Below are 14,519 nucleotides of genomic sequence, written 5' to 3' on the forward strand. Positions count from 1 at the left end.
AAGAACAACTAGCAGTGATTATTTTTTTAAGCTGATGAAGGCAACCTATTTTTGCCAAGACATGAAAAAACCTGATTTGCGAAGTAAAGGCTGAGCGAGCCAAAATGTCACTGAGACCATCAGACTTGTCTTTTACATATTGTTTGAACAAGACCCTAATTGCTTTGTCCAGTGGGAAGGGTCACATTTCCATTCCTTCCTGCAACAACCCTTCCTGCCTTCCCCCTGGAAAAGTGGGGCTGGCTTGTGTAGCACCCAAGTTGCTCTGGGTGGTTTCACGCACCCTAGGTGTGCCCATTCACCCCACCCCCATTCTTAATGGTCTTTGTTTGCTGATGGTGCCTCTTCTCCTTCTAGGTATGATTATCGGGAAATGCTGCACAATGCCACTTTCTGTCTGGTTCCTCGTGGTCGCAGGCTTGGGTCCTTCAGGTTCCTGGAGGCTCTGCAGGTAAGAGACCCTGATCATCCCCAGTATAGAGCTGAGAACTGACGTCAGACAGCGTGTGGGATGGGGGAGGAGGGTTCACCTTAACACATCTCCTGGGATCTAAACCAAACGCATGGTTTGCCTGGAACACCTGAAATCTGTTTTCCCAAGAAAATCTGCAACCTTATATATGCTTCGGGAGGGTGGGGTGGAAGGAGGATTTACTCCCTGCCTTTGGACATGAGGAGATTCAGTGGGAATCTTAAGGGAAGGTGGGTTCTCAGAGATGGGCTTGCAAACAGAGTAGATCTGACTGCCCACCAGGCAGCAGAGCCGGGCTCCTCATGCAGGCTCAGCCCTCCTCCTTGGAAGCCAGTTTCAACAGCAGTGAAGATGGCTGATGAGTGGTATTTTCCAAAATCAAACTTGTTCTGTCCTCATCGCAGTCATCACTTGGCTCCTCTGAATTTTGAACATGACCCCCAGCAAGGTAGAGGCACTCTCTCAGCCTAGCTGTTCCAAGCGCTACAGTTCTGAGGTCCCAGAGCTTTAGGACTCTTGTGCCATTAACCTTCACTCGGCGGTTCTCACCCAGAAGTTGCGTCCAGCCTTCCTTGTTGGCAAGAAAGCACACCTTCCACCTCTCACCTCCTCCGATCCTGAACTCCTTGCTGCTGTGTCCTTCCCTCCTTTGTACTCTGCCCCTGCCTGAATCTGTGCTTTTGTCACCATGCTTCCAATGTTCTGTCTTGTCCTTCAACAGGAGGGCTTCCTTTTCTTGGAAGTCTTTTCTGGCACATTCTAGGAAGAATATCATCCCTAACATTCTCCTAGCCTCTGGGGATGTTGCGTGGAGCAAATTGGTCTCTGCCTAGGATTACGAGTTCTTTGCAACCAGAATTTGTCATTAGCCTGGTGTTTTTAGGCTCTTAGGTCACTGTGCAGGTAGTAAGTTGGTCAGGATCCCTCCACACTGAAGGGACCAAGTCTGGTTCAGGTGTTTGCCTGGCCTGGTGAGCAGCCTGTAAGAATTAAGTCCACAAAACGCTTTATCAGGAAAACCAAGTCCTGTTCTGCTCTTTGTTGCTCAGGACATTGGCGTGAAGCACTTTGCACATGAACTGTAGCATTTTCATTGACAAGACCATGTGTGTTCAAGGTGGGGTTTGTGCTAGGATTTTGTTGGTGGACGATTTTGTTATGTCAGTAAAACTTCTTCACCGAGGCCAGTTGTCTCCATAGAAGTAAGGTCAGCCAAACCAGGTACAAGAATAGAAATGAGGTTTTCACATTCCAAGGCACAATTTGCAACTGGTAAAATCTCAGCTGGATACGGACAACCTTCATGTGACTTCATAAAAGCCCACTTTTCTATTGACCTCAGCAGTCCAGGACTCATGCCAGTAATTGAATTTGTGCTGATTTCACCCTCCTGATTGGTTCCTCCTGCCGCCACCTCCCTCACACTCACAGTGCCCTTCTTTGCACAGGCCGCCTGTGTCCCTGTGATGCTCAGCAACGGATGGGAGTTGCCATTCTCTGAAGTGATTAATTGGAACCAAGCTGCCGTCATAGGCGATGAGAGATTGTTATTACAGGTAAGGAAGGGGTGGTGGCCTTCCCCAGATCAGTGGATTATTGCTGCCCCCGTACAAACTTTCAAAGAAGATGAATCCAAAAGGTCAGCTCTATAAAAGAAATTTTATCAGGAGAAAATTGCCTATGTCATAGCAAATATGAAGTCATTTAACATGACATCGTTGACTTTCTAGTATGCAATCTCCTCAGAGCCAGGGAATATATACTCAGACAAGGAGAAGGTACAGGTGGAGGACGTGAATGTTGATGCTGCCAGGAGGTATATATCTACCCCCTTCGATTTCTGTAATATTTAGGAATCATGCCAGAGAGTTCTTGTACAATTCTGCTGCCACTTTGTACTCCTTTCCCGTTTCCATATTTGCCTTCAGATTAATTTTCAGAAAGACAGGTCTCTAGAGCTGATTCTTGCCATTAGTGTCATCATTGCTCAAATGATCTAGTCTGGGTGAGTGTTATCTTTAAGATGTATATTTAAAAGAGCAGCCTCAAATGAAAATGTGTGTGGGGGGAGTTATCTTGTATTTTTGGTCATGTAGACTTTTTTCTTTCATTTCATTTTATTGTTGTAAAAATGCATAACATGAAATCCACCCTCTTTACCAATTTTGACGTATACTCATTATGGTTGAGTATAGGTAAATACAGTGTATTACAGCAGGTCTCTAGGCTTATTCATCTCACTTAACTGAAATTTTATGCCCACTGATGAGTAACTCCTCAGTTTCCATCCCCCAACCCCTGGTCACTACTATTCTACTCTTTAATTCTATGGACTTGACCTCATATAAGTGGAGGACTTCCCAGATGGCTCAATGGTAAAATAATTTGTCTGCCTGCCTGGCGATGAAGGAGATGCAAGAGACGTGGGTTTGATCCCTGGATCGGGAAGATCCCCTGGAGAAGGAAATGGCCACCCACTCCAGTATTCTTGCCTGGAAAATTCTATGGACAGAGGACCCTGGTGGGTTACAGTCCATGGGGTCACAAAGAGTCAGACACAACAGAGCAAGTGAACACATGAAAGTGGACTCATGAAATATTTTTCTTTGCTTGACTGGTTTATTTCACTTAGTGTAGTGTCTTCAAGTTTCAACAATGTTGTCCTGTATTGCAGAATTAAGACTTACTAATTATTAAAATGTTCCTATTACCCAAAGTGATCCACAGATTCAAGGCAATTCCTACCAAAATCCCAGTGGCTTTTTTTTTTTCTTTTTTTAACAGAAATAGAAAAACAGTCCTGAAATTTGTGTGGAGCCAGAAAAAACCCCAAATAGCCAAATCAATCTTAAGAGAAAAAGAATAAAGCTGGACCATCATCATCCCTAGTTTCAAGCTATATTACAAAGCTACAGTCATTAAAACAGTGTAATACTGGCATAAAAACAGGTATACAGCTCAATAGAATAGAATGGAGTGCCCAGAAATAAATCCATGCATATGCATCAGCTAAACTTCTACAAGGATGCCTAATAAAAGTCTGAACATCTCAATAGCTGCCTGGGAAGGGGGAATATGATACTCACAGAGAAATCCCAGGTCAGGAATAGTCAGTCACTGAGAATTTCTAAAGGCATTTTGTGCAGTGATGTTTTAGCTTCAGCATAAATTGCCATACTCTTTTCTCTAAAATGATGTAATATTTTAATCATTTATTTCATGACATTGTACTTTACCTTGAACTACCACAAGTATTTGTAGAATGATTTTTTTTTAATGTCCTGCTGGCCAGTCTGCTAACTGGCTGGTGAAATAACTCAGTAGTCTCCCTAAAGTAACAGGTGAAATATCTGTAACTAAGAGAGCCATAATTAAGCAAGACAAGCTGAACACAGCTTCTAAAACATGCCTTGTGTCTGGTAGTCAGATCTGTGATCTCCAAGGCCCCTGGGACCTCAGAAGTAGGAGAAGAATGTGTGACCTAGTAGAGTTCTCCCTAGATGCGTGCCTAAAAACATTCACTCATGGAAGGCCTAACAAAGTGATAAATGTGGTTCTTTTCCATGTTGCCTTTTTCCTCCTTTGATATTTTTTTTTTTAAAGATGCATGCTCATTAAAGGATATTTGGGAATGAAAAATACCAGCCATAATTTCTCCAATTGTGTACCCATGCTCTCGTGAATTTGATATGAATAAAGTGGGAGTTTGTCTTTGAAACAGAGTAGATTCCAGGGTACCAAACTGTGGTTGTCTGATCTCTGCCATTTTACCAGAGTTGATTCTCCAGAAGCATTTCACCTTCTGAAGCAACATTTTGGCTTGACGCTGGGGGTTTTGTTTTTCATTGTGCACCCACTCAAACTCGTTGGCATTTTCCTCTCTCATATGCAGTCTGTCTGCACAGCTGCCTCCATATTGAATGACGACTGAACTGTCATTGACAATGGTTTTAAAGAACTGGCACCCAGCCCAAATGTCTGCTCTGGGAAATGTTTTTGTTATGTTACCATTTTTCATTTCCTGTTTTAGAACAGCTCAGATGTTTTTATTTGCATATATTCTTGTCATGTCACCAAGAGAGCTTACTGTTGCTTTCCTGTATCTGTCTTGGTAGATTCCATTAGTTTGGTTACCATGCATGACCTTTTATTAAGACTTCATTGGGTTCTGCCACTTCGAAAAATCTGGCCAATTGCAATTAATTTATCACTTTCCCATACCTGTCTCTCGGGACAAGCAGATTAATAACCAATAGCCAAATGCCATTAAAACTTGGAACTCTGTCTTTTCAATCAATTGGACTTATCTTCCAGAGCACTTTGCAGACTGCTGTCAGACATGTGTATGCACAGACGGGTAGAATATATTTCACTTGATATAGTAACAGCAAGATGTAGCTTATATAAGAGAGGGGATGTACTGATAAGCTCATGCGTGATATACCATTCTGCCTTCATAACCACAGTCTACTCAGTTTTCTGGAGACCACATAGTGATTGTAGCTTTTGATAATTTTCTAATAGACTGCTTCCTCATCATCACAATAAAACAGTGCAGTGTCAACCTGTATGACTCTTAGAAAATACCACTGATATTCAGAAGAGGGCATGATTATGAAAATTGAGGAGGATAATTCTTTTCTAATCTTCCTTTGGCTATCTGGGTAATTTTCTCAGTAAATAAAATTAAATGTTCTTTGGCTTATCAGGGATTGATGATCTGAGTGGTTTCTCCCCCTTCTTCAAGGATATTTTATTTCCACTTGACCTTGTGCTCTGATTTCAGGCAAATGTTTTCTCTGTTACCTGTTGCCTCCATGCTGCTTCAGTGTTGAGAATCCAGATATGTACTGGGACTGCAGATTTAGGATCAGTTTTTGGACATTGCCAAAACAAGTGAGCTTGTCCTTATGTAGGTACTGTGAAACAGTTCTCTGTCTTCCCGTAGAAGTGGTCTTGAAAAAAAAAAATGTTCCTACTTCCTTCCCCTCCACTGGAAATTCAGATGTAGTCTTAGTCACTATGTCATGGGTAACTTTCTTATTAAAATAGCTAGTGGAGCATTCCTGCTTCAGTTCAGGCTCCCATGCGTCTCTGATTAGTTACATATTAGGGAGGCAGGCATGCAGAAAGAGGTGAGCACAAAAGGGCACTTGCTAATCACAAGGAATCTCCCCTAAGAATGTAGACTCTATAAATGAAATAGACCTTGGGCTTTAGGTGAAGATAGGGAGCAAGCCAAGGAAACTCACCAGACAACCAGGAAGTACATTTCAGAGCTCCAGACCCAAGCAAGTTCACAGGCAAACATTAAGCAATTGGTCCAACTTTGCATATCATCACCCTTAAGTCAATAACAATAGTAGTAATAATAGTTACTTTGTCAGTTAAACTTCCCATATGTTAGGCATTGCGTGAAGCACTTATGTGCTCTTCATTACAACCTTACAATGATGTTAGAACTCTGTACCTGTTTTATAACTGAGGAGATGGAATCTTTGAGAGATCAAGTAACTTTTTCAAGGAAGCACAGCTAGTTAACTGTAGAACCAAGACTCTTACCTTGATCTGACTCCCATTTTCCTGTGCTTAACCATTGAGCTATACTGCTAGTGAAAATAATAATATCCCTTCGGTGGCTTCAGATGGCCGTGGTCTATTTGACTTTTATTTATTAAATAGCTACTATAGGCATACCTCATTTATTTTGCTTTGCTTTATTGTGCTTCATAGATGCTTTTCTTTTTTTTTTTTTTTTTAACAAATTGAAGGTTTGTCATAAGCCTGTGTTGTCAGATGATGGTTAGCATTTTTTTTTTTACTTTGAATGAAGTATTTAAATTAAGGTATTTACTTGGTGCTTTCAGACATTATGCTACTGTACACTTAATAGACTATAGTGCCAAAGTAACTTTTAGATGGACTGACGGTGGCGGTGGTGGTGGTACACAGTGATGTCTGACTTTTGTGACCCCGTGGACTGTAGTCACCAGTCTCCTCTGTCCATGGGGTTTTCCAGGCAAGAATGCTGAAGTGGGTTGCCATTTTCTACTCCAGGGGATCTTCCTGACTCAGAGATCGAAGCCGTGTCTCTTGCATCTCCTGCATTGGCAGGTAGATTCTTTACCACTGTGCCACCTGGGAATCCTCTGGATGCACTGAAAAACTAAACAAATTTTGTGTGACTTGCCTGATTGTGATATTCATTTTATTGCAGTGGTCTGAAACAGAACCCACAGTATCTCTGAGGTGTGTCTGTACATAAAAGCCACTATCCTAGCTAGAAAATGTTTAGCTGGATGGACAGGGCATAGATCCTTCCTTTAAAATTGTACAGCCTGATAGATAGCCGTGTTGGCTAAGCACACATGACAGATCGTGTTAGTTTGGGGTAAGCACTAGAGCCAAAAAGAGAGGTCTGGGAAGCAGAAAGCTCTCAGGGAGAGAAAAGAGATATGTGCACATAGAAATAGTTACCCTCAGCTACATATTAAATGGACAGACTCCGAGACATTCCCTAAAAGGTCCTTCTGTAGTTTGTTAGTAGTCCTGGGAGTGGCATATCTTAGAAGTGCTTGGGACATAATGGCTCTCAGCTTTGCTCCAAGACTAGAGCCCCTTCTCTGCAGGATCTGATTGTCCATGGGCAGCTTTGAGGCCACGTGGGATTCTTAGAAAATGGCAGAGGCTAGTATAGGAACGCCATGCAAGTGATAAGCTGCTACCAAACCTCAGAAGTGAGCTCTTAACTGTCGTGTATTAGGTCATTAAAGGTCATTAATGCTGACTCCCAGTAAGTGCTGTTTTTAGCTAACACCTCTTCAGGGCCTTTCAGTCTAGGGGTTGGTGGCTTTTAGTAGATCTGTATGCCAGAAACAGACGCTATGAAGAATAAAAGTCTAACCTGAGCGGGTTATTTTGATCAAATGGCATCTCGTTGTTTTCCAGTTATAGTTACTATGTGTTCACCTTGTGTTACAGATTCCTTCTACAATCAGGTCTATTCATCAGGATAAAATCCTAGCACTTAGACAGCAGACACAATTCTTGTGGGAGGCTTATTTTTCTTCAGTTGAGAAGATTGTATTAACTACACTAGAGGTAAGTGAGATGCCTTGGCTTTCAGTGTCGAATAATGGTCCTTTATATGTTTCTCTTAGCCTTCACTGTTGCTATTATCAATGTGTAATTGGTCAAATGGGGCAACACTGAACTTTCTGTCCTTGGATGTGTCAGTTAACCCCCTTTGACCTGCTCTCCATTCTTGACGAACTCCACAGAGGAACGCTGACTTAGGAGGAATTATACTCCTTGACACAGAGATCGGCTCTGTCTTACATCATTTCAGAGACAGGTAGCTAATGATTGTCCTGTCATTCACACTCATGGCATCCTTTGAAGGCGTATTTCCGGAGTCCACTTAAGAAACAGAGTGAGCAAGTAGGGGAAAATCTTCTCCTATTCTAAAAATATGAATAGTTTACTGGGTACTGTAGTCCAGTGGCATTCGGAAACACAAATTCATTCTCACGATATATGCAACCCACCCCTCATTATCACAAGGATGTGTTAAGGAAATAAGAATTACACTCATCTGGTGCAGAAAGTGTTAAGCTTTATGAAATCAGAAAATGTTCCAGGCAGATGGATGCCCATCTTCAAGTTGCTTTTTTTAAGGCAGGAGGAAAAAAGGAAAGGGAAACAGGGGGATGATTAAAACCTTTGGAAGTAGAGCAGAGAGCGATGGCCTGAGGCTACACCAAAGTAGCACAAATTGCTGAGAAAAGATTTCGGAATCTGCCCTCATGAATTACAGGGAGAAGAGCAGAGGTTCTCGGGTGTGGCCCAGCATGGAGGTAATTCTGAGGTGTCTGTAACATGAGGTGGGGGCATTCGTGGCCTCACTTTCGAAGTATTTTCTTTGGAAACTTGGTTACTGCTCCAGAAGCTAATGTCATTGGGAGTATGCAGTTTGATCATTCTGAGGAATACCAAGAAAACGGAAGTCATAGTGTTTTGTGCACATCACTGCTGTCTTGCCATCCCGGATACCGAGCCAGTGCTGGTCATACCCCAGCCACCCTGGGACACTTACCTACCCAAAGCCTGGCCTTGACTCCTGCTCTTGTGGGGCTGGGCTCTACCAAAGTATCCTCCCTGGATGCACTGATTTCATCCTGGAACTTAGTGAAAAGATATTTAGTACCCAGGTCCACCCATGAATGGGGACGGGGTAGAATGCCTTCCAAGGGCTTCCTTGTTGTAAGCAAATTCCTCTTATTCATCCAAATCACCCTCCTCAATGAAAATTAAGTTTCACTTGCATTCATAGCAGCAGATGTGAACATGTAATAAATTTGTTTGGTTTTGATCTTGCCCTCCATCTAAGACCCTTCCAAGAACTTTCTTAAGGAAAGTTGAATGTGAATTGTGTTTTGATTGTTTGTTGTTGTTGCTTTTTTCTTTTTCTTGGAATGAGTGCTTTTTATCAAAGAAGTGCATGTTCCTTTTAAAAAATAATGGAAAATACTTACAGCGCAAAAATAAAGCTATCTATCCATACAATTCACTATTGACATATATACACATATATATTCATTTTTTCCTATGCAAATACATAAATATGTTGTCATTTTTAATTTAGAAAGACATGAAGTGTCTTTCTATACTTAGTTTATAACCTGTTTTTTTTCCTTAATAATATATTAAGATTATCTCATTAGATTTTTCTATAGTTATTTAATGACTAATATTCCTTTCATAATATCACTTAACTCCATTAATTAATCCGCATTTGAGACTACTACAGTTGTTCCTGGTTTTTCATTATTATACACATCCTTGAAGCAAATGGCCTCAGTGACAAATTGTTATACAAGTTCAAGATTACTTTCTTAGGATAAAATCCTTGAATTTGAAGTCCTGATTCAGAGAACATGCCAAATGCTAAGATTTCTACATGAACTGTCAATTTTCCTGCAATAGAATTAACTAATTTATATTCCCTTCAGCTTATATGAGAGAACTTATTTTAATTATTTTAATTTTTTTCACCTTCACCATATTGGACATTATATCCTTCAAACTGATAAATCATTACTTTCTTAAGATTTCAGTAAGAAAGATTTTTCATGTATTTCTTGCTCAGGCAGCTCACAAAGAAAGAAATAGAAATGGCCACAAAATTTTCTCATTAATTTTTAAGAGGTTATTATACAAAAAATATTAACCCTTTGATTCTTTTCTTACAAATATTTCCCCCTAATTTGTAGTATGCCTTTCTGTTTTGTTTATGATTGGGAAGTCTTTCCACTTGTGCCTTTTCCATTTGCTACTGTTTAGAAAGGATTTTTTGACTCATAGTTTTATTTATGCACAACCTACACACACATATTTTCTAGTATTTACTTTCATATTGGGGCTTCCCAGGAGGCACTAGTGGTAAAGAACCTGCTTGCCAATGCTGGAGATGTAAGAGATGTGGGTTCAATCCCTGGGTTAGGAAGAATCCCCTAGAGGAGGAAATGGCAACCTACTTCAGTATTCTTGCCTGGAGAATCACATGGACAGAGGAGCCTGGCAGGCTGTGGTCCATAGGGTCACAGAGAGTTGGACATGACTAAAGCAACTTAGCATGCACCCACACACTTTTTTTAAAGCTTTGTATTTTGTCCTGGAGTATAGCCAATTAATTTTTTTTAATCCAATTTACTTTGTATGTGATCTGTGTTGAAAAACCTAAACCTGACTTTTTTTTTTTCTGACCAATTGTTCTGTAGTTGTCCCAATACAATTCTTCTTTAAATTTTTATTTGATTTTTTTTTTTTTTTTTTTTTTTGACCACACCACACAGCTTATGGGATCTTGGTTCCCAGACCAGGGATTGAACCCAGGCCCTTGTCAGTGAGAGCATGGAGTCCTAAGCAGTGGACCACTAAGGAGCTCCCACAATATAGTTCTTAAGTTATTCTTTCCTCAGTGTTTCCAAATGCCACTTTTATCATCTTTGGCTATACACTGAGACCACGTGTTTTCATTTCTTCACCCTATAGTTCATCTCTTGGTGAACCTCTATTTATTAACTGACCTGCTATTGTTGACTATTACTGTTGTCTCTAATTCATTCATTCTTTTTCTTTTATTTTTAGATAGAGATAGCCCTTTATCCAATCAATGACTATCCACATGTATCTTAGACTATCTCTTTAGAATGGAGTCCTTAAAATAGGATTACTCAAGCCAAGGGTCCAGGCATGACTAAGGCTCATGATATGTATTGCCAAATTACTCTTCAGAAAGGTTGTATCCCTCTAGATTCCCACAAGCCATCTGGGGATGACCCTCTTTCACTGTAACCTTATCAGCCTTCAGGATCATAATTAAAACACACACGTACAACTTTGCTAATTTGCCAGATGAAAGATTGTATTTCATTAATTACGTTTCTTTTGAGTATGGTTTATTGCATAGCTCTGGTCTCTTGCCTGCTAACTTAGCAGTGCTCAATTATCCTATAATAGCAGTTGGATATGTTATATTCATCAGCCTAGGATCTTAAGCCAAGCTGTTTTCATCTCTGTGCCTGGAAAGGCCTACTTCTCCTTGGATCTGAGCCAGGCAGTTCTTTAGAGAAAACACAGTTGTTTTTAAAACACTACAAACCATATACTTCATTCAAATTTATAGCAACTGTCAAAATCTCCTCATATAGTTCCAAAATTGGATCATAACAGTTTGACCTCTCAACTGAATTACACGAGAGATACCATCCAGTTTCCCTTTTTAAATCAGAGCTCAGATTACCCCAGGATTCAATGTAAACAGAAAAGCAGAGAAAAATAGCAGAAAATGCCATCCACATACACAGATAAACAGCCAACATGTTCATAAGAACGATTTAACTATCACAAATCAAAAATTCTTACTTGGCTTAGAACTTGGATAATATGAATTCTTCATTCAGTCCCTGCTGGAGCCTGCTGTCTGAGGATTATTCGGCGTTACCCTTGGATGGCGTAGATTTGAGGGTCTCTTGCAAAGGGGATGTTCTACACTTGGCTCTTTCTTGCTTCCGTGCTGTATTCTGGGTCACGGGAAGGGAATTACTTGCTCTTTGGAGATTATGAGCCTTAAGAGTTGTAGTAGTGCTTAGATAAAATTGGAAACAGGATGCTTCGTCCTTCTCTCTAACACCAGGGTCAAGTTGTGCGTACATCTGACTGTGTTGCACTCTGTCCTGCTTGGGATTTGGCTAGTATTTCCAGTCTGATTGAAATTTCCGAATTCTGCACCTTAGAATCAAGGAGCTATTTAGTAAGAGCTAGGCTCTTTGGGGCTCGTTTTTTGGTGCAGATTGAGAAATAAGGATAGGGACAGTGATAAAATGCTGCAAAAAATAATGTTCACGGATTCCATTATTTGTCAGAATATTGTACGACAGTAACTTGGCGCTAAGGGCTGAACCCTAGGACTCAGTTGGAAACAGGCTGAGCAAAAGAAAAGGGCGAGAAATTGTCATAACACATGAGAACAGCTGATGGTAGCTTGGAAAGCACAATTTAAAGTGAAGTTCTATGAAGGAGTCTCCATTTCTCTCTTCACATCTCTAACCATACGCTTTCAGACCGTAGTATTGCTGATGCTGCTGTAGAATGAGAATTTAAAATCAGTGAGAGAATAGACATAGAAGATTGCTTTAGTTTGAAGCAAGGTGGCATATGGCAGCCCTGCATGTATTAGGCAACACTGCGTTTGTCAAAAGACCGAGTCAGGGTCACCTAGAATGACTGTAACCTGTAACCAATAGTCCATTATTTTAAAAATAGATGGCACATAAAAATGAAAAATAAGGCGCCTGTCATTCTTCCCTTTGAATTCACATACATAAGAAATACTATCCTTACTGAAGGTACCATGTGGGGCTATAAGAGAAAAAAAATTGTGTAAATTTTTTGTGATTGTGTGTTTTGATTTTCTTTGTAGTATCCAACCTTTAAATATGATGTCTTTGTCCACAGCAATTAAGAGTGAGTACCAAGGATCCAGGAAACTATCCAGTGTAGCATTAGGGAGACTTAGGCATTAGGAGAGAGACGAAGTGACTTTTCTATTTGGTAAAATAAGATCTGTACTCTGTCAAACTTTTGATAAGCCAAGTTGATATCAACCTTTCAGAAAGACAGTTGGCAATACATATGAACAGACTTTAAAGTGTTCATACCCTTTGACAAAATCTTAAGGCATCAGTCCTAAATGTGGCAAGTTTTAGCTCATAAATATGTTCACTGATTTGCATGGAAATAATTGCATTATTTTTGGTCATTTAGGATAAGTAAACCATAAATACTATTAATAATATGGAAAGATCTGTAATATGTAATACCTATGGTAGTATAGCTGTGTAAAAATGGGAAAATCCATGCTTAGATAATGAACACATGAATGAGATTTTTTTAAGGCAAAGAAAAAAAAAGTCAAGTCATAAGTATGAAGACTTAGGTAACTATTCCTAACAGATTCTGGAGGTTGTTGTAATTAATGTGATATTTTACTGCTTATTACGTATGAGGATAGTAAGTGAGAAAGGTGGCAAATTGCTTGACCTGGATTATATTCAACATTTGTTATTGCTCTTCTACCTTTTTTGATATTGCCCTATCAAGATCTGTTTGAAGAGAGTATAAAGTGCTTTTTGGTGTTTCAAAAGAGTACTATGACTTATCATATCCCTGAATTTAAAAAAATGGCAGTGTTGTGATACTGAACCAAAAAGACTCGACATGGAGAATCATACCATCCAGAGACCCAAAGTGAATGGGGATTCAATTTGTGACATCTCTGAGTTCTATGTCACTTGTATGTAGGTTGGATTTATGACACAGTCTTCTATCAGTGTGCTCTGTGTCTTGATATCCAGAATTTAAGTGACCACATGCTTGAAGGTGTATAAATTTGGAAAGCAAAAAAAAAAAAAAAAAAAAAAGGATTGAATGAAAACCTATAAAGGAAAATAAGTAGACAGTAGAATACGAAAGTACAAATATTTAAAAACTGGAATAAATGGTGTACAAAGTGGAATTGCAAACCATGTAAAAACTCTTCACAAGCATGACAATTTTCTAATAATTAATGCCTAGACAACAGCATTTTAACATATCTCTGTTGCACCACAAAGACCAAACATTAACGTTTGAGTGAAGTTTCTAAAATCTTACCCAAATTTGAAACCTCTGCCAAGTCATATAAAACAAGAAGTCTTGATCTAAGGAAAAGAGAAACTGCAGAAATCATTTTGAACTAAGATATTTGAGTTCTAAATTTCCTCCTTGCTTCCTTTCTTCTCTCTTATTAAGAAATATAAACACGATAAGGTTTGCAAAGATAAATGTAGCTCACTTTATTACTTGTCTAGTCACCATGTGGGATGAGATGAGGGTGGTAATAACCTTAGCAAATAATACAATTCCATTTAAAATGGTCTGTACTTAAATCACATTGCATTAAACGGGGACCTGGAAAATGATGATTTTGGTCTTAAATCTCTAGAGATATATACTAGGCTTTTTCTTTTTTTTAAGCACACACATACAAAAACTTGCTGAAAACTTGAAATTCTATATCAAGTTAATTATTTGCCAAATCATATCTTAATGAGTAGATGGTATAATTACAAGAGTTTGAAAGTCACAGAGCGAAATCTATAAAGTAGACTAATCACATTCATCTGACAAATGATTCAGGATGGGAGAATGTTTGACTCTAAATGTAGAATTTAATGATCTGCAAGGTCTTCAAGTCCAAAGAAACTAATGAACTAGCTTGGCTATTATTAGTCTTCATATGCCATGGATTTTATCCTATTATCTAGGTTGTTTTCAGCAATTGTTAGTTAACTCACTACTTTCGGAGATTAAAGATAGAAAAACTGCAGCTACCTAGTACCCTGAAGTCCTACAATTGAATTTGAAAGGGCAATGAAACTATGTCAAACAAATAAACCTGCCTCCTGAATTAAAGGAACAGATCAAAACCTCAGCTGCTTATAGA

General features: G+C 39.5%; 1 protein-coding gene across 1 annotated transcript in view; it reads left to right on the plus strand.

Moving 5' to 3' along the window:
* Nucleotides 1–14,519, plus strand: part of EXT1 (exostosin glycosyltransferase 1) — a 308,571-nt gene that overhangs the window by 266,917 nt on the left and 27,135 nt on the right. The window contains exons 2-4 of the mRNA XM_043879337.1: nucleotides 358–451; nucleotides 1,921–2,028; nucleotides 7,454–7,573. Of these exons, the coding sequence (XP_043735272.1) occupies nucleotides 358–451; nucleotides 1,921–2,028; nucleotides 7,454–7,573 (322 nt within the window). The remainder of the gene's footprint in view (nucleotides 1–357; nucleotides 452–1,920; nucleotides 2,029–7,453; nucleotides 7,574–14,519) is intronic.

Source organism: Cervus elaphus, chromosome 21 (assembly GCF_910594005.1).
Source record: "Cervus elaphus chromosome 21, mCerEla1.1, whole genome shotgun sequence".
In the NCBI taxonomy this organism is placed as follows: Eukaryota; Metazoa; Chordata; class Mammalia; order Artiodactyla; family Cervidae; genus Cervus; species Cervus elaphus.